Source organism: Manis pentadactyla, chromosome 4 (assembly GCF_030020395.1).
Source record: "Manis pentadactyla isolate mManPen7 chromosome 4, mManPen7.hap1, whole genome shotgun sequence".
NCBI lineage: Eukaryota > Metazoa > Chordata > Mammalia > Pholidota > Manidae > Manis > Manis pentadactyla.
In genome coordinates this window covers 30280261-30302054 of record NC_080022.1, presented here as the reverse complement: position 1 = coordinate 30302054, position 21794 = coordinate 30280261, and the positions used below count along the sequence as shown (strand labels likewise).

General features: G+C 43.1%; 1 protein-coding gene across 24 annotated transcripts in view; it reads right to left on the bottom strand.

Annotated features, from left to right (window-relative positions):
* Positions 1-21794, bottom strand: part of MACF1 (microtubule actin crosslinking factor 1) — a 319261-nt gene that overhangs the window by 58345 nt on the left and 239122 nt on the right. For 23 of the 24 annotated variants that reach the window (XM_057500029.1, XM_057500035.1, XM_057500030.1 and 20 more), the window contains 3 exons: positions 1235-1396; positions 870-1040; positions 129-295 (listed from right to left, as the gene is read on the bottom strand). In XM_057500029.1, coding sequence (XP_057356012.1) covers positions 129-295; positions 870-1040; positions 1235-1396 — 500 coding nt within the window. Of the gene's footprint in view, positions 1-128; positions 296-869; positions 1041-1234; positions 1397-7507; positions 12363-21794 lie in introns of those variants that run through there. The other variant, XM_057500044.1, reaches the window with a different exon arrangement.

Below are 21794 nucleotides of genomic sequence, written 5' to 3'. Positions count from 1 at the left end.
GATAAAAGCCATTGAATACCTTCCAAAGCACTTTTATGAGCTTTTAGGGCACCTTAGTGATAGCAAGTCGGAAATAAGACAAAACAAACCTTCTCTGACCAAATTCTTCAAAGCCCTGTTGTCCTCACCTGGCTGCTGCCTTGCTGAGAAGTCCAGTCCATCTACTTTCAAGACTCTCCAACTGTCCAGTGATTTTCTCTCTATCAGCCAGCTCAGCTGACTCGGCTATTCTGCCTCCTTCTGCTTGAAGCATGTCTACTGTGGCTTTTCGGTCATCTAGGAGCCGCTGGAGCAACTAGTGTACATGTTTAAAGAGAATGAGTCACTTTAAAGTCTGAAATAAGAAAAAACAAACAAAAAATCCAAAACCCTCACCCAACCAAATCCTAAATTTAATTGAAGTTTTTTTCTCCCCCTCGTTCTGAGGCAAAAAACATGAGGTACAGCATAGTTCCTACCACCCACATAAACCTCATACATTTGGAAGTGTTTCAATGGAGTACTGACAGTCATTATGTGACCAACAGGGAACTTACTTTGAACCAGGGAAAAGACACACTGAAATGGAAATTAAACCAATGAAAAATGTGGATAGAGCCTTATTGTTGACCCTGAAAACACCAAAACCCTAACTTAAGATAAAGCTGTGACTAAAACACTAAAATAGGACACATGAACAAGTAAAACTGTTCAGACCAATATAAGTAAGATGGATGATGAAATCAATCTCCACCTTTCTTACAGGATCACACAAGGTAGGTTAGGATTCTACTAAAACTCCTCAATATGCTCCTTTAACTCTGAAACAAATGTGTGGTCTGCCATTCCTTACAGCTGTTATAGTTCACTGTCCCAACGTTCTTACTTACCTTCTGCTCTTGGATCTGTGCTTTCACCACTTTATACTCAGCAGATGGAGGTTTCTGATTGGCTATGAGCTCCTCAGTGTCTGCCAACCAGCTGAGCAAGGGCTCCAAGGCATCTTGAAACTTCCCACAATGCAACAAAGCCTCCTGTAGTTGCGCAATTCTTTGTGCAACCTGTATCACAGACACAGAGGCTCATTGTGACAAAGGAGAGAGCCTTTTAAATTACTACTGACTCCTTTTTGTAACTGTAGATTGCAACTGCTAAATTTTTATTTGCACTCAGGTTCTAGGTTAACTTTAGATTTAGATGTCTCTTTTCTATACCCTCTGTTCCCTGCACAGCAGTTGTCTGCCTTGTCACTCACCTTTTTATTCAGTGTGTTCCACCGAGCATTGATCTCTTCCATGTCATGTTCCAAACCCTGCACATCACAGTTTTTTCCGGCACTCTGAATCAATCCCTGGCCAAGTCCATTCACCTGCTGTAATTTCATCTGAAGAGGATCCACCTGCTCTTTCTGAAACATCTAGATAATTGCAAGCCAAAGAAGATTTAATCTAAAAGGCAATGAGACCCTCTACACCACACACTGACTAGTTATTCTTGGAAGATTTATGATTTAACAAAGGAGGGGTAGGAATAAGGAGAAAACATGCCACTTGTACAGGGAACTATCAAGGAAATAATATGGTTTCATACTTCAATACACCCTCTTATGGACAAGTAATTACAGAGAGTTATGGCACTTCTTAGGTTTTTAACCCAATGACTCATGGTTTGTTTTTCTTTATTTTTTAATCTGCTCGTTTAATTTTTAATGCAAAAAGCTATAGAGAATGGAGGAGCATCAGCCTCAAGATATCATGAGTAAGTGTGATATATAACAACCCTAAAGGTAAGAATGATACTAATGACTACTATTTAAGATTAAAAACACCCTTGGGGAATAACTTTAACTGACCACTGATATATGCAATGCTCTTCTCTGACTAGGACAAATAACTCAATTAGCCAAAACATATTAACAGTGTAAAAAATACCACCTCATAACTTAACCTCCCTGTGGCCATTTAATTCCATTCTACAGACCACACACACCAATAACCTTGAAACAGAATTTCTCTGATTACAAAGGAAAATGGGCCAGTAATACTGGGAAATGTCCTTTACAACTTCAGATACATACTTTAAGATGAAGATATACTACAAAATATTTTAACAATAGTAATACAGTATATCCATATTCACCATGAAACAAAATTTCAAAATAATGTCAACGAGTGTAACATGTTCTTTCTGCTGCAGTTAAACTTTATTATGATTTAGAAATTTCTAAAAGGAAACAAAGAGAACAGTACTTTTGCCACTGTAATGGTATTAAGAAAAAGAATGAAGTATGTCCCTGAGATCAGGTTTCTCTCAATTATAAAATAAAAACCAGTCATATTCTACTAGTCTGGATCTATTTACATTCTTTTTTTCTTCCATAAAAAGTTCTTCAGTTTCAGTGAGACAGGTGAGTCAATTAAGGCCAAAGGATGACAGAAAATGGAATAAGTCAAAAATAAATGTAAAAGACAATTGTAAGTTTGGGTAAGACTAATTCTGGCCTACTTCAGACCACAAATCACAGCAGGATTAGAAAACTGATTCTAGAAAGAATGGTCTACAGCTGTGTAAGTGAGTCATCAGAAAAAAATAAGCCCCAGAGGTCCCTGAAAAAGGAAGGTTACAAAGGTTAATTACTAGTGGGCTTCATTTTATGCTATAATTTGATTATACCACATTTTGTTAGGCAACACTACAAGGCAGTTCAGCTAAAACCGACCACTTCCCCAACAACATGGTTTCCAGAAAAAGCAAGTGCCATGGTTCCACTTTGTGTTAAAGATGTTTTCACTGCAGAAAATTCAGAGCATGGGGGAAAAATCCACAACCCCCATGTTTTAAGTGCTTGGGTGCAACAAAGGTACAAAGGGAAAGTGTCAAGTCCACACTGAAGTAAAAGTGTAAGTCCCTTTCACTCAGTAATCAAATCCTGTCCTATACTATGACTGACATTTAAATTCATTGAGTTCTTTCTGTGCTGTCCAATACAGTAGCCAGCAAGCTATGTTTGGCTATTTAACTTAAAATTCAGTTCCTCAACCACATCAGCCACATTTCATGTGGTCAAAAGCCACATGTGGCTAGTGCCTACTGTATTGGTAAGATCTTCAAATAGGTGAGGATGTAAGTGACACAGAAAAGTAAAATACAATATTGGAATAATCTTTCATATAACAGAGCTAATTCTTTAAAAAAAAAATTGGATTTGTGAAATTTCCTACAGAAGCATTCGAGATTCTTCCCAGTTTCCCATCTTTACTCTGGATCAAGTTCATAGGAATTGAGTATTTGTATCATCTTTTTTTGGAAGTTTAAAAATATATGAAAGTACCTCTATGTAAATACTATCTGAATATTTATTTTGAACACAAGTGAACAGAATGTTAATGAAAGTAAATCTGAAAACACATGCTCCCTTCTCTCAACTCTCAAATAAAGCTGTTTTGCAAAATCAGTGTTTAGATACATTAAAATTCCTACTCCACTCCTTCATATTTCAATGGTATTGTCCCATGTTATCAACTAACCAGAGCTAATAGACATTGCCCAGAGCAGAATGCTAGTAAAAATTATTGCAAAGCTCTAAGATGCAACAGGGCCATAAAACAGAAAATTTCCCAAAGAACTTCTTAAAACACTTTAATCTGGATAATATCATTTCCTAGTTTTCATCCTAAATGATGCTTTTTTTTTTTCCCCTACATGATGCTTTTTTGATGTCCTTTGCTCTCTTCCACTTCTTCTGTTATCTCCAAATGTTAGTCTTTGGGGGTGTGGATAAGGGCCGGACCCTGGGCCCTCTTTTCATTCTATGCTCTCTCCTAGGCAATCCCATCCATTCCTATGGCTTTAAATATCAACCATGATAAGCACCTATTTGCCTTCTGAGGTTCAAATCTGTGTATCCAACTACTTTCTTACTACTACCATACAAATGAACTACAAGGCATCTCAAGCCTAACCCTTTCAAAACTGAACAGTACCTCGTACTTTCCTCTCTCCCAAAATCTGTTCTTCCCCAAATCAACATTTTACTATTCTCCCCATTCACTCAGTTGTACAAACCAGAACCTCAAAGCCATCTTTGATAACTCTCCTCTGACAACATAACTCCCTTCCAGCAGAAAAGCTTTTATCAGGTCTTGTTGATTCCACCTCCAAAATACATTCTGAATCCACCTGTCTTCAAATCCACTGACAACTTCTAGTCCAAGCCACCTGGACAGCTGTAGTAACCAAGCAGGCCCCTCTACTCCGTCCTTAATCTCCTACAATCCATTCTACACACAGTAGCCAGTGACTTTTTTGCTTAATTTGCAAGCCAGTATTTTTTGTATTCCATGGCAACTACTACCATACAAACTAATAAAATATAAAACAAACAAAACCTGAGATTTGTAAACCCCAAATAATCTTGAGAATGTTTACTGTCAGTGTGGACTGGTTTTCTCTATTTTTAAGCTGTGAGTAACCTTTTAAAAATGTAACTGAAATCATTTCACTCCCTTATGTGAAAAAATTTTTCAATAGCTTCTCATGGCTTTTAAAGTTTAGATCCTTTGGAGGACTTCTCAGTCCTGATTCATCTGGCCCCTTCCTCTCTCTCCAGATTTACTTTTTTGGAACCCTTGCTCACAGTGGCCTATTATAGTTATAGTACACCAAGCTCTTTCTCAGCTTCCATTTCCTTTGTCTGGAATGATCTTCCCCATGACTCTTTGCCTAAGTAATTTCTATTTATCCTTCAGGTTTTAGTTTCAAAATCCTTTCCCTGACACCAATTGAAATTAAATATCCCTATGGTTTATCATAGCCTTTATTTTTTGTTCAAAACGTTTGCCGCAATTTATCGCTATATATTTGTGTCATTTTTGCTTAATGTCTGCCTCCCACTTTAGTGTAAGTTCCACAAGGGCAGGGACCCATGCCAATTCTATTCACTGCAGGAGCCCCACTACTGGCACAGAGTAGGTATGCAATAAATATTCATCCAGAGAGCAAATGAATCCCTCTATAGAAATAATGTTAGGGAAAGCAAACAAATCTGTAAAGGTTTTGCTTATCTGCTGAGCATTCAAACACTGAACTGAGATTGTGGGGCTTCCCAAATTTTGCTTAAAAACACTTTCTTGGCAAATTCTAATTTCATAAAACCCCTATTTCATACAAAAGGTCTTTTCTTCCATTGAACCAGTGACTGGAAATAAGACTAAGGAAGTCTGTAAGTAAGAAGAGGGTTTAAATAACCAGAGACTGCTCTTAGTGGACCTAGGATCTCATGATAGGAACAGCAAACAAGTTCTGGCATTTTGCTTCTTCCACCAAACTCTATTGTTACTGCTATTAGAAAGCTTCTATTTTAACCATGTATATATGTATATACCTGTACACACTCAGAGGATGTAAAGTAGTTCATGCTAAATCACATTCTGCATATGATCATTTGAGTTCTACATGTTCATGTATAAAAACAAGTTCAATTGCCTTTAGGAACCCTTTTGAAAAGAAATTAAATCCATACATTTCTTGTCTTGGAATAGCTTCTTTTTCTCAATAATATTTCACCAATTTAGAAAATCTGTATACTCATGTTACCTTTAAATGATACTTGTCTTATTTCAATAAGTATTTTCAAAATAGCCTCTCTATATTCTCACTGGTTAACAGTCCTGGCTGGGACTATGGTTACATTTCTCCTTTTGTACACAATGTAGGCATTTGCTTGTTTCCAGATATTCTACAAATTGCCCATGCTTCAAAGATGATGGACATGAAGCTGGGCTACTATTTCTTTCTCCTGTCATTTTTATCGGGCAATATTTCATAAAATGACTACCTCCTGTAGCTGAAAGGATCCTTAGAAATAACCTAGCCCCATCTACTCATTTTGTAGATGGAGAAACAGATCCAAGAGCTTGATATTAAGGGTTTCTCTGCATATTTCTTTTTTATGAAGATATGATTGGACATTAAAACTTTAATCCAGTTTGTTGCTATAGGCTTTATACTAGAAATATTCTGTATAATCAAGAATGCTGATGACTTTGTACAGGTTACTGGGATCTTGGTGTCAATCCCACAGTCAGTGAAACTCAGAAAACTGAATCAAATCCATCACTCTGAAAGAGAATATATTCTAATTTGATAGGATGCTACATTACAAAATAATTGATGATGAAGCCCAAGGTGACACTACCACTATTCAGCTAAGCAGAAGGATCTGTGACAGGTTGGCAGCTTATGGCCCACAATCAAAATGATTTTTTATTGCTGGTAGCTGTATGCTTAATTAGTGCTCTAACCACCTAAGGCTGCCCTGAAAGGCTCTTCTGCAATGGGGTGGGTGAGAGAACCCATCTTTCTTACAACATCAGTAGAATTCAGGAGATGGACATTCATCTATTCAGTTGTCAACAGTGAATGCCTACTTTGAGGAAGGCACTGCTCTGGATCCTGGGAATGGTGTAATATCAAAACGACCTTCACACCCAAGTAATCCCTGACTGTATTAGATTAGACTGAATTTCTAATCCCTCACTCCTCACCACTGACCAAATGACACCAGGGCAGTGAAGTGTAGAAAGCTGCTGATCTCAAAAGCGTTTGACCAGGAGTGCTCAAGGATGTGATCAGTTTCCAACAGTTTCCTAACACATTCTGTTCTCCAACATTAAGAGTCTCAGATTTCTTGGAGCTGAGAGACCTGGGATGACATTTATCCCAATTCTCTTACAGATTAACAAACAAGAGGTCCTGGAAAGTAAAGAGACTTGGTTCAGGACACAAAGTTTGACAAGCTGACTAAAATACCTCTCTTTTTCATTAATATTATTATGCCTCATTCTGGCTTTAAGAAATGCACATTTGTATTAAAAAGCTGTTATTCACACATCTATGTATTACTTTCAACCAACCTGTTTTGGCAAATTCTTTTAACTGATATATCTCTACTTGAAAGGGAAAGGGGAGGATATGGACAGTGACCGAAATCTTATACACTTGGTGCTTTAAATGGGTTATTTTATCTTCACAATCCTCAAAGGATTCTGCCTTAAATGAGAAAACTGGAGACTCAGAACATCTAAATAATTTTCCCAAAATGGTTAAGAACTATCCCCAGTCTCACTCCAAAGCCCACATTCTGCTTCTCTAGCTGACTGCTGTCACCACCAATCAACAACCAGACTCTTTATTTAGGCAAGAACATGCTCACTGTAAACTTCAAAAGCAAAATCACCCTTTCCTGATGATAATCTTTTTCAGAAAGTAAATTAACAACTGCTTATATCCGTTCTCCTTGGCCTTGTCTATCTCTGAATAAAAAAATGGAGTATGAATTATAAAGTTTTGCACCAGATGCAAATAAGATATTTTCCTTGTAAACTCAACAGAAAGACCAGAGGAGCCCAGGTGACCCAAAGAGAACCAAAGGGACTATCTGTGCCCTTTCTAATCACCACCGAGTTAGGAACTTGCAAATCTCACGTTACTCTCCAGATCCTTTCCCAACAAAATGAGCAACAATTACCTCATTTGAATTTAATCCATCAGTTTCAGCCAGAGGCACTCTCCCATGCAGCACTGTGCCAGTCACCTCTTTCATCCCAAATGCTGGGGAATCAAGGTCCTCCTTGATCCACATTCCAGTGGGGTAAGCCTCCTGCAGAACAGGAGTTCCTTCCTCTGAGATAGGCACTGAATCAGCACAGGCAGTATCTTCCAGGAAGGGTATGCCAGCAGGGAACACTTCCTGCACAGCAGGCACTGCAGCAGCTGGGGAGGCAGGCTCCCCTGGGGTGAACACTGCAGCAGCTGGGGAGACAGGCTCCCTTGGGGTTGCAGACTCCCCTGGGGTGGGCACTGCAGCAGCTGGGGGAACAGACTCCTCTGGGGTTGCAGACTCCCTTGGGGTGGACACTGCAGCAGCTGGGGAAGCAGGCTCCCCTGGGGTGGGCACTGCAGCAGTTGGGGAGGCAGGCTCCCCTGGGGTGGACACTGCAGCAGCTGGGGAAGCAGGCTCCCCTGGGGTTGCAGACTCCCCTGGGGTGGGCACTGCAGTAGCTGGGGGGATAGGCTCCTCTGGGGTTGCAGACTCCCCTGGGGCGGCCACTGCAGTGGTTGGGGAGGGAGGCTCCCCTAGGGTTGCAGACTCCCCTGGTGTGGGCACTGCAGTGACTAGGGAGGCAGGCTCCCCTGGGGTTACAGACTCCCCTGGTGTGGGCACTGCAGTGACTAGGGAGGCAGGCTCCCCTGGGGTTGCCGACTCCCCTGGTGTGGGCACTGCAGTGACTAGGGAGGCAGGCTCCCCTGGGGTTACAGACTCCCCTGGTGTGGGCACTGCAGCGGCTGGGGAGGCAGGCTCCCCTGGGGTTGCAGACTCCCCTGGTGTGGGCACTGCAGTGACTAGGGAGGTAGGCTCCCCTGGGGTTGCAGACTCCCCTGGGATGGGCACTGCAGTGGCTGAAACAGTCCCTTCAGAAGCAGGCACTGCAACAGCTGGGGCAGCACCCCCTTCTAAAGCTGATACTGCAGCAACTGGAACATCCTTCTCTATGGTGAACACTGAAGCAATCGGTACATCCACCTCTGGGAAGGGTACTGCAGCATCTCGAGCATCTTCTTCTATAGTGGGCCCTGCAGCAGCTGGGGCAAGCTTCTGTGGGATGGGTAACCATTCCTTCAAAACTGGTTTGGTATTACTAGTGTTGGTAACTTGTTCCTCCAGAAAGATATTTAGCAAAGAATGCGAATCTCTTGTTTCTGTCTCCTCTCCCTCCAATGATGCCACACTTGGCATGGGCTTTGTATCATTCACAGTTTCCATTCCATCTCTGCCCTGTCTCAGTCCTTCAACCACCAGGTGCAGACCCAGAATCTCTGACTCTGGGGATGTCCTCTGGAGATCCTGGAAGAGCTGCTCAGGGAAGTCGTTATGAAAACATGCAGGGGCTTGGTCCTCCAAAAGCTTGGCCTCATAAGCCAGCTCTTGTACCTCACCATTCTCATCACAAACTTTGTTCGTGGACAATTCGCAAGGGTCCACATTTTCCAAGGAACTCAGACTGTTATTTTCTTTCTCACTTTCCAAATGAATCTCATCTGTTAGTAAATCATACAGTAACATCCCTACTTCAGATCCTGAGGTAACATCTATTAGTTCATAGCTAAAAGTAGAACTGAGGGGGACCCTCTCAACACTCCCCTCAATTTGATTACAGTCTGCCTGGAACAAATTGCCATTTTCTTTGGCCAGCTCAGCTTCGCCTGGTAAGTTTTCTTCATGAGAAGCCCTGCAGTCAGAGGTGGGCACTCCTCCTGCATTCAGCTTTCCCAGTGAGTCCAGATCAGCTGGGTGTTTGAACTTAAATTCCCCTTCAATCTTGGGGCTAAAAGGCACTTTTTCATACTCCTCCTCACTAACAGTGAAAATGTCCCTCATGGTATCAGAGTGGGCACTAAGTTCCATAGCATTAGGCACCTGAGAAGAATCCAGGGCACTAAAATATTCACAATCCAATCCAGTATCATAGTCCTTTACCTTTATATTTAAAAGGCCTTCGTGTTCCTTTTCTAAGGCAGCCCCTGGAAAATGATGAATTACAAGTGAATTTTCTGCATCCTGGGATGGGGCCAGCCCTTCAGAAGAGGCTTGATTCTCCAGCTCAACTGGAGGAGTTATTCCTTCTTCACATAAACACTCCTTTTCAAGTTCAAGAAACATTTGCACTGAATCTGTGTCAGAGAGCTGCTCTGAATCAATAGGACCAATAATACATCCTAAATCAGAAACAAGACCCTCCAGCCCCTGAGCAGTTCTGTTTTTCAGTTCAGCTACAGCACTCTCACCTGTGGGAACAAAACTGCAATCAAGAGGTGTATCCTTGAGAACAGAAGCCACATGGTCCTTAGCTGGCTGGAGGTCATCAGAGTAACAAATCCGACCAAGAGCTAGGTGGTCAAAAGTCCTCAAGACAGCAGCTGAGCCATCAGCTCCATCCTCTGCCACTGCTACAGTGTTTGCTTGTTCTCTTTCTTCAGAGGTATCTGCCAGGCTGTTCTTTTTTTCATCTGCCATTAGGAAAGTCTTTCCTCTCTCTGACAGTTTCTCTTCCTCCCACTCCTCCTCAGCCTCCATCATGATCCATCGCTCATCCTCCTCAAACTTTAGCTCAGACTCTGTTTTCTCTCTCAGGCTGGGGGTTATGAGAATATGCAATTCTGGATCCAACAGCTCTTCACTCAGGCAAGGGGAGAGAGGTGGCATTTCCACAGTACAAGCTGTGTCCCCAAGGGGGTGCTGCTTCTCGCTGAAGCCTCCCTTAGCCAAACTTTTCATGGCTCTGGGCCAGGTTGCACTTGAGAATCTGTGTTCCTGCATCACATCTGTGTTACCACTTGCTGCTGCAGCTTCTGATTCCAGAGGCTGGAAATCAGGGGGAGAGTTCTTACCATGCGGCTGAAATATGAAGTATCGGCAGTCTCCAATTAAATTTTTTACATCCGGCACTTCTGGAATACCTATGGATTTGGACACATGTTCCAAAGTTACTGACTCTAACTGAGGTTTTCTGTGGTCCAAATGACCAGAACTTCCTGCTAATGCAGAACTGGATTCCTTCTTCTCTTGCAAGGAAGGATTTGAAGCACCAGCTTCTGAAACCTCACTGAGAGAAGCTTCCATCCTTTCTGCAAATTCTGGGAAATTGGGTGGCATGAAGGACTTCCATGATCTCCTGTTAACGTTGTCTTTGCGTTCTGCATTTGCTCGTCTTCTGGGTGGCACAGGTGCTGACTTCTGTATATCACTGCTTAGCTTTAGTGCATCAAATATTATCCTCTCATCCAACTTTTTGCCTTCCGATGCTCTAGATTCAAAAACATTAGGTGCTGCCCCTAATGTACCATTGCTGGATATAGTACTTCCTTCCATCTTTTCCATGGTACTTTTTGAAGTCTGATTAAGCTTTGACCCCTGGTCAATTTGTTCATTTATCCTCATTGTATCATATATGGATCGCTGTGGAACATAGCAGTCCTCTATATAGCCATCCTCTTCCTCTCCTTTCCCCAGGCAAGTGGGGTTCTGCCTTAAACAGTCTGGCCTGCTAAGTGGCTTACCCATACTTCTTCAATCAAGATGAACAATCAACCTTTGAAAAGTTGTTCATAGGCTCCCCCAAAATGCATTCTGCGTAAGTTAAAAATCCCTTTACGTGTTCTTAATTACAAACCACCAACTGGACCTGCCCCCCCAGAAAGGCATGGAAGTCCCACTTTGAAACCATTCTGGGAGGTCTGAGAGGAACAGCTTTTCCCTCACCGGCTAGCAGCCTCATAGCTGCAGGCAGATAAGTGGTGTAATTTAGTCAACAAGCATAAAACAATTCCTTGTATGGCTTCTTGTTCTCTTCTTTTTTTTAAAAGAGCACTGCTCTTTCGAATTCAGTCAGTTAAAATAAAATCACCTGATACTGACGAGTCTTATTCAATATTTAGTTCCACTCATTTCTCACCCAAGCAGAGTTGGAACCAGAGGATTTATACCAATTGTGTCCTTCAATAACAATGGCACAGCCTCTAGTCTTCAAGTATGGCCCAAGCTCCTAAGAATGCCTCTCATTTTATCTTCAGTTCCAGCCCTGGAGAGTCCAGCTGGTCTGAATTAGCCATTCGTCCTCCCTGGTTTGGGTGTTTGTATTTGAACTGAGCTGGTCGGCGGATATTCCTGCAACTTTAAACACAGGAAGTCCTTCATTCGGGGCCAGCTCGGGGCTTCCTGTCTCCAAAACATCATGGCATTGTTGTGGCTCCCGGAACAGCCCTGCGCTGTGGCCGCAAAACAAGGCGAGTGGCGCCCGGCACCCGGTCTTTGAGAGGCCGGCAGGCTGCAGCAGCTACCAAGGGTCGGTCTGTCTGTAGGAAGTGCTCGCTCAGCGCGGCCCGCTCCCCTGCGCCGCGCCGCGCGCCCCCAGGGCCAGGACCGCCTCACCGCAGGCTGGCAGGTGGCTCCCGGCCGCACCGCCCTCAGGTCTCGCGCTCAGGAAGTTAGTTTGTCCCTCCGGCAGCTGAGTCGCGCGTGCTGTGGGCGCCGCCTCCCCCGCCGCCGCCAGTCCCCGGCCCCAAGCCGCCGCACCGTGGGCTGCATGTCAAGCAGCCGCCTCTATTCGCCGCCGCCGCCGGCCCCGCGGCCCCGCCGGCCTTCCCGCCCGCAGCTGTCACGGTTCCGGCATGCAAACTTCTGGCTGGGAACAAAAGGCTCCGCTCGGGCCGGGCGGGGGCGAGCCTTCCCCGCCGCGCCGCGCGGCCCGTTTGCCCGCCGCTCGCTGGAAGTGCTTGGCTGGCCGGCGGCTCTCCTCCCCCTTCCCCGCGCTGCCGCGCCGCGCCGCCCCGCCAGGGCAGCCCCCCTGAACGCCCGGGAGCGCGACGCGAAGGGCCCAGGGAAGGAGGGCGGAGGCGGAGCCGCGGCAGGGGCAGGGAAAAGCGGAGAACCGAGTGGAGAGGCCTGGGGGCGGCGGAGACGATTGGAGGCCGAGGCCCCGAAGGAGGGGCTTCGCGTGGCTCGGGGCTCGCGAGCCTGGGCGCCAACAGCTCGGCTCACCAAGCCCACGCCCACTGCAACCCTGAGCCAGCGGGAAAGCCCCGCCCCCCGAGAGGGAGCCGGGAGGGGGCAGCACCGCGCTCGGATCCGCCGCGCCACGCAATTCCCCTGACAAAGGAAAGCCCCGCCCACCTCCCGCAAGCCCGACCCCCTGCCTTCCCCGCCGAGTCCCTACGTCTCCCATCCCGAGCGCGAGCGAACCCAGAAGGGGCGCCCCCGCCTCCCCCGAGCCAGCGGGTTCTGGCAAGAGCCAGTCGGTGCCCCATTTGCCGAAGAGTCGCCGCGGCCGCGGCGGGCCGCTTGCATCCGGTTCGGCTCCAGCTCTGCCGCCAAAGGCTGTCTTAAGTCCCTCCAGTGTCATCTTTAGCACACCCCTGCTGGGCCCAACAACACTAACCTTAAACCTGGCATTCTCCTAGTTCCGAAGGGATTTCAGTCACGCTCAGAAACCAAGTTACTGGATAAACTCTAGGCACCTTCTCTTTTCCCCTTCGCACGTACATCAGATCTTGCATTCTCCCACCAGGATTTCTTGGCCCACAGAACCGAATTGTGTCAGTGCTTGAGGAATCGGGGTCGGGCGGGGGCGGCGGAGTTCCCGGCAGCGGTGCCCCATGCCCAAACACCTGGGATCCTTTACTGCTGCGCACACCCCGGAGCCCTGAGCATCCTGGGGGCCAGCTGAGAAGCTGGGTCTGTATTTCAAGTCTCCAAACGGAAAATACTAAAGAAGGGTGGTCCACAATCCCATCCGCAGCTTTTTGGCCTTTAGGAAAGCCACCTAGTCACCTGGTGACTGTTAAACAAAGAACAAAGAGCAGCCTGGAAAACTGTCCACCAGAGGCAGCGGCACTTCTGAAGAGGTGCAATATCCTGCTCCCTCTGTGATGGTCATTTTCTGATTTTATGAAGGAAAAAAACCAAAAGTCTATTAAAATTTCCGAACTTCTGTTGAACCAGGTGATCGATATAGATGATAAAACTTGTGAAACCAGCAGTTGATGTATGGAGATCTGGTAGTGAAACCATGAGCTAAAACTTAGGCTTTCTTAGGGAGCCAGAGAGGTCCTTGTCAAAAATGAGGTGTGGGCTGAAGTCTGTGACCAGAACTAAGCAACTAATGAGCAAAAGACCTTTCACTGGCAAAATGTTTTACATTTCATTTCGTACTTCTAAAGAGGCTGCTGATCAATTCTGCCCACTCAAATCCAAAAGACTCTCTCCCCATCTGTAAACTGAAAGGTGCTGGGGCAGACTAGGTTGTGTCTTGATGGCCCAACTTTAATATTCTTCAGTTCTAACATTTTTAAAGGAGCTGCCCCAGAATCCTGAGTCCTCCTAGTTCTATATTGAAAGACATTAAAAACCTTGTCCTCTGAGGAAAAAAAGAGTAGAAAGAACCAAGAATGTTTGACCTGAAGCAGATTTTAGGCAATATGAAGTATCTGAAGGGCCTGGTACGTGGGAGGAAGGAAGCTTGTTTGAGATGTCTACTTAGGCTGGCACACTAAGATCTGAGGGCAGATTTCTAACCAACAAAAAGCTTTCTCACAGTTATTCAAAGAATAGGGTGTCCCCTAAAATGATAACTTTAATGATCCTGGAATTGTTTGAGCAGAAATTCAAGCAATCATTTGCCAAGGGTCTGGGGCAACAGATTTGTAAATCCTCAATCAGTTTGTTCAGGATGAATTTTAACTCTTCTAACTCTGACACACTATGATCCTAAAACTTGATCAGCTTACAGATCAGATGGATACTTGACATTTCAGGGAATCTAACTGGGTTTTAATTTTCCTTTAATTATTCAGTACAACTGGAAAAACCCAGGGAAAGCCAGATCAATTTCACTAGCAGATCTCCCTGGCCAAATACACTCCCTTAAGTGTTCAGATATCATAACACACTGTTTAGTGTGCCAGGGCCCCTCTGGTTGGAAGAATCTGAGGAATTCTGGCTCTGGACTTGGATGGGTGGTTATCTATTGTAAAGAGTGATCTTGATGTGGAATTACAAACTTGATGGCCAGAAATTCCTTTCTTGTTTCCTCACCAAGTCAGGTACCAATCAATTCAGTCTTTTCTTATTCCCTCCCCAAACAAATCTAGCTGTACCTTGTTCTCACCAATGCTCTATATTGTAATATAAATAAGTGGAGCATTTTGGCAACTATGAAGTTCAGATTAAAATTACTTACCAGCTTAAGTCATACTCTCTCTAAAGTGCTAGAGAATATTACAGTGGAACCTCCCCAAAGTTCAAACACAGCCTTATAGAAAGGATTACATAAAGGATTGTCCAATTCTCTCCCCCTCCCACACACACACACACAAAAGAAGCCAGAGAGTGCTTTCTCAATGCTTTCCTCCTTTTTTATCATCAGTATGTGTTTAGAAAGAAATCAAGAGAGGAAGCACAAGGTCTCTTCCCTCCATGCCTTATTTTTTTCATCTGTTCATGAATTTCTTCTTAGTCTTGGTATGTGGAACTCTGCCAATAGCCATCTCAGTGACTGAAATAAATACCTGATACAGCTTTCAGCCTCTTGCTGTTCTGATATCTCCAACAACAAAAAAAAGCATCTGTTCATTTCACATGCTGTGTGTAAACTTTTTAAAAAGCAGTACAGGGAGGTTCTGAGAACCTGTCTGGATGCTTCCCCTACTTTTGTAACTACAAATGTATGTGCTGAAACCAAATTTCAAATTGGGTTCCAGTTAGTTGACTACAGAGTTCTCTACTTGTTTTGAAATTCCTAAGAACAGAATTTGGTGTCAGATTTTCCTTCAGTGAATTTAGAAGAACAATCTTGGCTTTTTCTGCTGTCTTCCTAATTAAAGACAGCCGGGTGGAGTCTCCTCGCACCCTAACACAGCTCCCTTTCCAAGTTTTGGGCCTGGCACTTTGCCTGTGCTCCAGACTTAAATCCCCGGTCCTGTAGGACAATCTGAGGACCAGAGATCCATACTTCCTCAGATTTTATGACGCCTTTTAATCCACTTCTCTCTCTTAGTGGATTAGTTCTGATTATAGGAGGATACAGTAGACTCTCTAGATCTTGCACATTTTAAATCTACGAAGTGCCTTTCATCTTAGTTTCTCAAGATTTTACAAGCATTTATTTAAGTGGCAAGTGTAAACGTCACAGTTTTATCTGTACCTGTTGGGCATCAGTCGCTACCATCCTTTGGTGCTTTTATTATATAAAGAAGACTAAAGAGTGACTCATTAAGCAATACAGCATGATGTGAAACTTGTTTCAAACAGGATACTAAAGATTTTGATGCTACTTGAGCCCTTGTGTATTCCTGAAACCATGAAAAAACTTTCCACACACTCTGCAGGAACTCTCATGACCCCTGAAAGCCCTTTTCTGCTTGTAGAATTTTCAAAAGACAGTATATTAATCCCTTTTTTAGCTACTCACCAACAGTGGTGGTGACCAAAGCATGGGGCTTTGCAAGTTAGAAAAGACCTGACAGACGAGTGGGAGGAAGGCAGGTGGGGGAACTGAAAGCTTTATGGAGGGAATCACCATTTACTCATTAGGACTGGGATGTACAGAGATGGTAAAGACAAGGACTTCTAAGCGAAAGGTCAGAGGCAGGAAACCTAAGCCCTGCAGAAGCAAATTCGAAGTTAGTGTGGCTTAAGTAAAGGGTCTATGAAAGGTAAAGGCAAGTAGCTCACGGCCAGTTCACTGAGGCCCTTGAAAGCCAAACGGGAATTTATATTATATTCAGAAAACCATTATGACATCATGATTTACTTATTTTAAGCTGACTGGATGGTCATGAGAGTTACTAAGTGGTGTGTGAAAAGTTTCCTAAGAATTTGGGACTGGGTGCTCATTCAACTGCCATTTAATATATATTATTTCATCTTAAAAAAACCAAATCCTTAATTTATAAATGAAGTTTGGGGTGGTTACTTACTTGTTCAAAGTAATATAGTATTAAATAGGTCTGCTGATACTGCACTGGTGTCTGTATGTATATGACGGACTATAGGCGGGGAAGACTGAAGGCGGAGCAGGCAGGACCACACAGCTATGCAAGAGGTAACAAAAGCCTGAACTTACAAGTAGGGGGAAGGGGCTGTGTAATAAACTACTGAGGCAGAATATTCAGATTTCACAACTGACTAGTGAGAAAGTAGAGGTTAGAGGGCAAAATAAATTTAAAATAAGGCTGTAGTATTAGTCTTGGGTTACTGGGGGCACAACAGTACTACAAAAGAGCATCAGGGAGGAAGAAAATACTTGAAAAAGAAATGCAATGTGGAGAATACTGAGTGTGAAGTATTCAAAGGCTACCCATGTGGAGGTGTCCCCAAAGGCCCCTCACACAAAAAGACTGACGTTCGGGGTAGAGATGCAGACTTGGAAGCCTTCTCCCACAGAAGAGCAAAATGTTGGACATCCCAGGGGATGTGGAGAGGGGGCAGAAGAGGCAGATGAGAGAATTTCAGGACAAAACAGAAAAGTAGTCAGAGAGAGAATGGAAAGAGTACAGTCTTAGGAAAGTAAATGGCCAGGAGGGTTTTAAGAAACAAGACATGATGTTAAAGGCTGCGTAACAGATGAGGAGGACAACGAGTTAGACAGGGCCACCAGTCTTGGCAACTAGGATGTCAGTGAATGCTCTAAGAGAACAGATTCCGTGCAGTGATGGGGGCTGGGTCAGATCACAGGTGGTTAAGGATAAGTAGTGATGAGAATGTAAGTACTGGTCCTCCCTTCTAGAGACTGTTCTTGTGGCTTATGTGACACTGTGCTATCCTGATGCTAGCCCAGAGGCAAGCCAGTCCTTCTTTGTCCTTTGGGCTCCTCTTCTGTCCTCTTAAGGCAAGTAAGTTGGTTAAGATATGTTCTTATTTCTTTTCATTTGTTCAAAATGTATTGGGGTCTACTATGTGTCCTAAATTATGCCAGACACTAAGAGAGAGAGTGACAGACAAGACGTGTCAGGAGCCTACATTCTAGTAAAGGGGATAAACATTCATTTTAATTTACTTGCAATAAGCACTCTGAAAGAAAAGCAAATAGTGCTATGAGAGCTTAGGTCAAGGGACCCAATGTGGCCTAGGTGTTTGGGGAGGCTTTGCTGAGAAAGTGACAATGTGGGCTTTCACTTGGGACTGAGAATAATCTTCCCAGTTCTAGGTTTATAGGACTTTATAACTTTCACAAATTGACAGCTTCACAAAGTTGCTTGGCTATTTCCATGAAACAGGTCCTTGGGTTGAATTGCCAAGGAATCTTGCTGTAGGGGGTTCTTTTACCAGTATCAGAAAAGCAGGTAAAATAAATAATACAGAGGGAAAAGATTTATGAAAATTGTCTTTCATTTTGTTACTAAAGCAATTCTTACATTGATCACAAATAAACAACTTAGGTTTGAATGCAAAGAATTAGACCAAAAGCAGAGCTCTTCCTTTGGGAGTGAATTATAAGACAATAGACATACTAAATGGCACACTTGAATGGATGCAATGAATTCAAGTTGGAGGAGCCCTAAGTTCAATTCCTTTAAATTCTTATCATCTTCTTCCCTTGACTCATATGTACACATAACCAAATATTAGTAACACATATTTGCTGAAACTGTGAAGAATTAAAGCTTTTCTGTAAAACACCTTGATCTGCTATATATGCTTGGCAGAGGGATTAATTATACATGTCTTTTCAAGCTGCTTTCCCCTGAAATTAACCTGGTATTTTCCCCCTCACATCTCAATGTTTTAATGAAAGATTGATAAAACTAAGAGGTGTCTCTCCCAAAGATGCTGACTTGGTAGTTGCCATTGTATGGCAATAGAGGAAGATAACATGTTCTATGTTAAAAGCTAATTAGGCCAAGGGCCCTGAGATCATTAAAGTCGATCTGATGGGTAACTGAGTGACTGGGGAAGTCACTGAGCTGGTAATGGCTTCTGGTTAATTCTGGTTAATGATATGAAAATAACATTGATTTATAGAGCTCATAAGCCAAGGTCAATGTCAGAAAAACTTGCTAGATGTGGGATTCTGATATGAATGAATAAATTAACAAATTAAATAAATCAGTAAACATGTATGTGTATGTGTGTGTATATAAAGAATACTTAAAGCTGTTGTTAAGAGTCATGACCTAAACCTCTCTAAGGTTAGAAACAAGCTCTGCATTTGTTCCCACAAAAATTGCTCAGGAAGGCTGTTGTCTGTCTTTGTGTTTCACTGCTGCCATCAAACTAATTTTGCTCTATCTTCATAATTTCCATTTTTCTGAGACAGCTAGTCTAATCTGGTGCTGGGCCTTAGATCAAGTCTTCCAGAAAATGATCATTTTTAAGCATAAAGGGCATAATTTTTCTTATTTAAAAGACTTCATACTATTCTAATCTGTATGTCTGGATAAACCTTTTTAAAATTAAAGGATATTATCATTTATTGAACACTTAATATATGCCTAGTACTTCCATCTTCATCACTTCATTTAATTCTTAGAAAAACCCTAAAGATATATTTACCATTGTTCACATTTGATAGTTGTAGTAACTATACAGAGAGGTTAAGTAATTTCCCTCAGGGTCACTCAGCTAGTAAATGATAGAGCTAGAATTCAAAGCTGGATATTTCTGACTTAAACTCGTATTCAATTTTTGTCACCATACCAAGCTGAATGAAGTATGAAGACTCTTAGCTGTCAACTAATTGTGTAAGTGACAATGACTCTAAACTGATGGGTAAGTACAAGACAATATTTCAGAATCTGGCTTTCTTCCAGTGCATCTGAAGTAGCAAATTTCTTTCTTAGAAATTTGCTTTGTTCAGACTAACACTGAAATGAAATTATGTTCCTTTAACATATGCTCTCTAGTTGAGAAGGGAGCCCAGAGGCAAGATGGAGAAGTGAGGAATCCAGGCTAGGATTAGAATTTCTCAGGACACACAAGGATTTACCTCAAGTCTTGCATACGAGACAGCATTCTGAATCCTAAACTTCATATGTCTTATGAGAAATAAAGAACATGCATCTAATCAAATGTTTGCTAATTTCCAACAATACTATTCCAATTATACCAATGTGCTAACTACTTTGAGGGATACAAAAATTAATTTATTGAGATGAGCTATGGGACAAATGCATATAATCAGAAAACACCAAAATTAGGCAGTGTATGATAAGAGCAAATGAGTTACAGATATTAAAGGATTTAGGAGAACAGTTGGAGGAGTAAGCTGGGCAGATCAAGAAGGCTTTGTGGAAGTATAGGACTTGTAATAAGCCTTTTGGTATTGGTAGAAATCAAATAGGAAAAATGTATAAGGAGTGTCTAGAAAAACTGGATGGAATAGATGGTTTATATAGGAAATGAGACTGGAAAAATAGTGGGGATCCAAATATGTAGTTTCCAAGGCTGGAGAAGGAAAAGACTGGAGGCACAGAAATAGACCATTCTGGAGGATGCCACAATTTAATTCATCTAATCAGATGACTCCTCCATTGTTCTGGGCAAAAGATAAGTACTCACAGAAAGAAGGGGGAATAGAAACAGAAGCTCAGGGAAAACCACATTGGAGACCCAAGTTTTAGAAGGCTACAGCATAATTTATGTCTGTTTTTTTCCGTGGGAAACATGTGTGTACACACTGGCCGTCCAATCACAGTAGCTCTCTGCATGCCTAACAGAGGATCCTTTGTTTCCAACAGCAATGCTCAAAAGAGACAGAGTCTGATAAAAATCACACTGAGATCAGTACTCCCAGCTGGTGCAGGGGGTGATGCCATTCCATAACACACCCCACAGGAAGCAGCTTGAGATACACAGCTGACTGATTTCCACAGCAGGAGCCTGTGGCAGGGTGGGGTGGGGACTGGTCGAGCATAGAGAGAATTCTTTAGCCACTAACTCAAATTAGTTCACCAAGATCCTGAATTTATCCGACAGATCTGTAGAAGTCACTCTTGGAACCAACACTAATTTCTTAACTAATTTTTGCAAAAAGGGAAGAAAACCATGAAGCTTCCCCAGGCAGTAGAACTATTTAGTCAGTTAACTCCTATTTGTTATGAAGAGGGCAAAACACCAAGCTCCCTATCTTTCTAGAAACTGACTGAATATTCTGTGTTCTAAGAGGCTATCTTGTATATTACAGGGTGTTTAACAGCATACCCAATTGTGACAAACAAATGTTTCTGGATATTGCTAATGTACCTCCAAGGGTCAAAACTGCCTTCCATTTGAGAACTACTGGTCAAGCATGAGCTTTGGCACCAAACAGACCTTTTCAATCCCAGCTCTAACATTTACTTGCTGTGTGGCTTGAACAAGTTATTTTAACACCTTCAAGTCTCAGTTTTCTTATCTGCAACTGGGATTTTCAATATCTGATTTATAGGGGGGGGTTTAGGATTAGAGATTATTTAGACTTAAGTCTCTGTTACCACACTTAACCACTCCAACACGGCCACTGCAATTCTTGTGTCTGATTTCCATACTGCATTGTTAATCAGAGACTGACAGAGACCCCAGCACCTACCCCAAGAACTGGCACAGAGCAAGTGCTCAGAAATATGGAGGCTCTTCCTCCTAACCCCACAAAGGGATCCTATGGGTATCACCACATGGCACTTATTCTTAGCCCTGGGTGGCCAAAGCTGTGAAAGGTCCTGCCAGTGGTAGGAAAACTGTTTGTACAGGCCTAGGGAATAAGTGTACCCCATTATCCTCCACAGCCCAAACCAGAGACTGGTATTTGAAAAGCACTTAGTGGCAGAGGCAAAGTAATACAGAAGGTGGGGAGGGAGCACATTCCTCCCATAGCTAGGTTTTCCCAAACAGAACAGCTGAGACTTGGGAGGACTCTGTCTGGCAGGAGACAGCCCCCTGGGAGCAGTGACGCTCCAGTGCAGTGACCTGACACAACTCCCTGTGGGACTCAATTTATTCCCGGTGACCCAGCTAACTCTTAAAAATAACGTGCCTTTCAGAGCAACTCATTATACTTCCTAGAGGCTTGCTGCTTACAGCTCTTGTGCCAGCCAGCTAACTTGAAAGTGCCCAGGATATTTCTGAATCTAAGGCTGAGACCACTTACCATTCATTTCTAGACACAATAAGAAACAGTCTTGTTCTGCAAGTCTGTCATTATCTCAACTGTCTTCACTAATCAAATACTCAACAATAAACACAAGGTCTGCACAGGATGAATTCTAGTTTTTCTGGGAACATA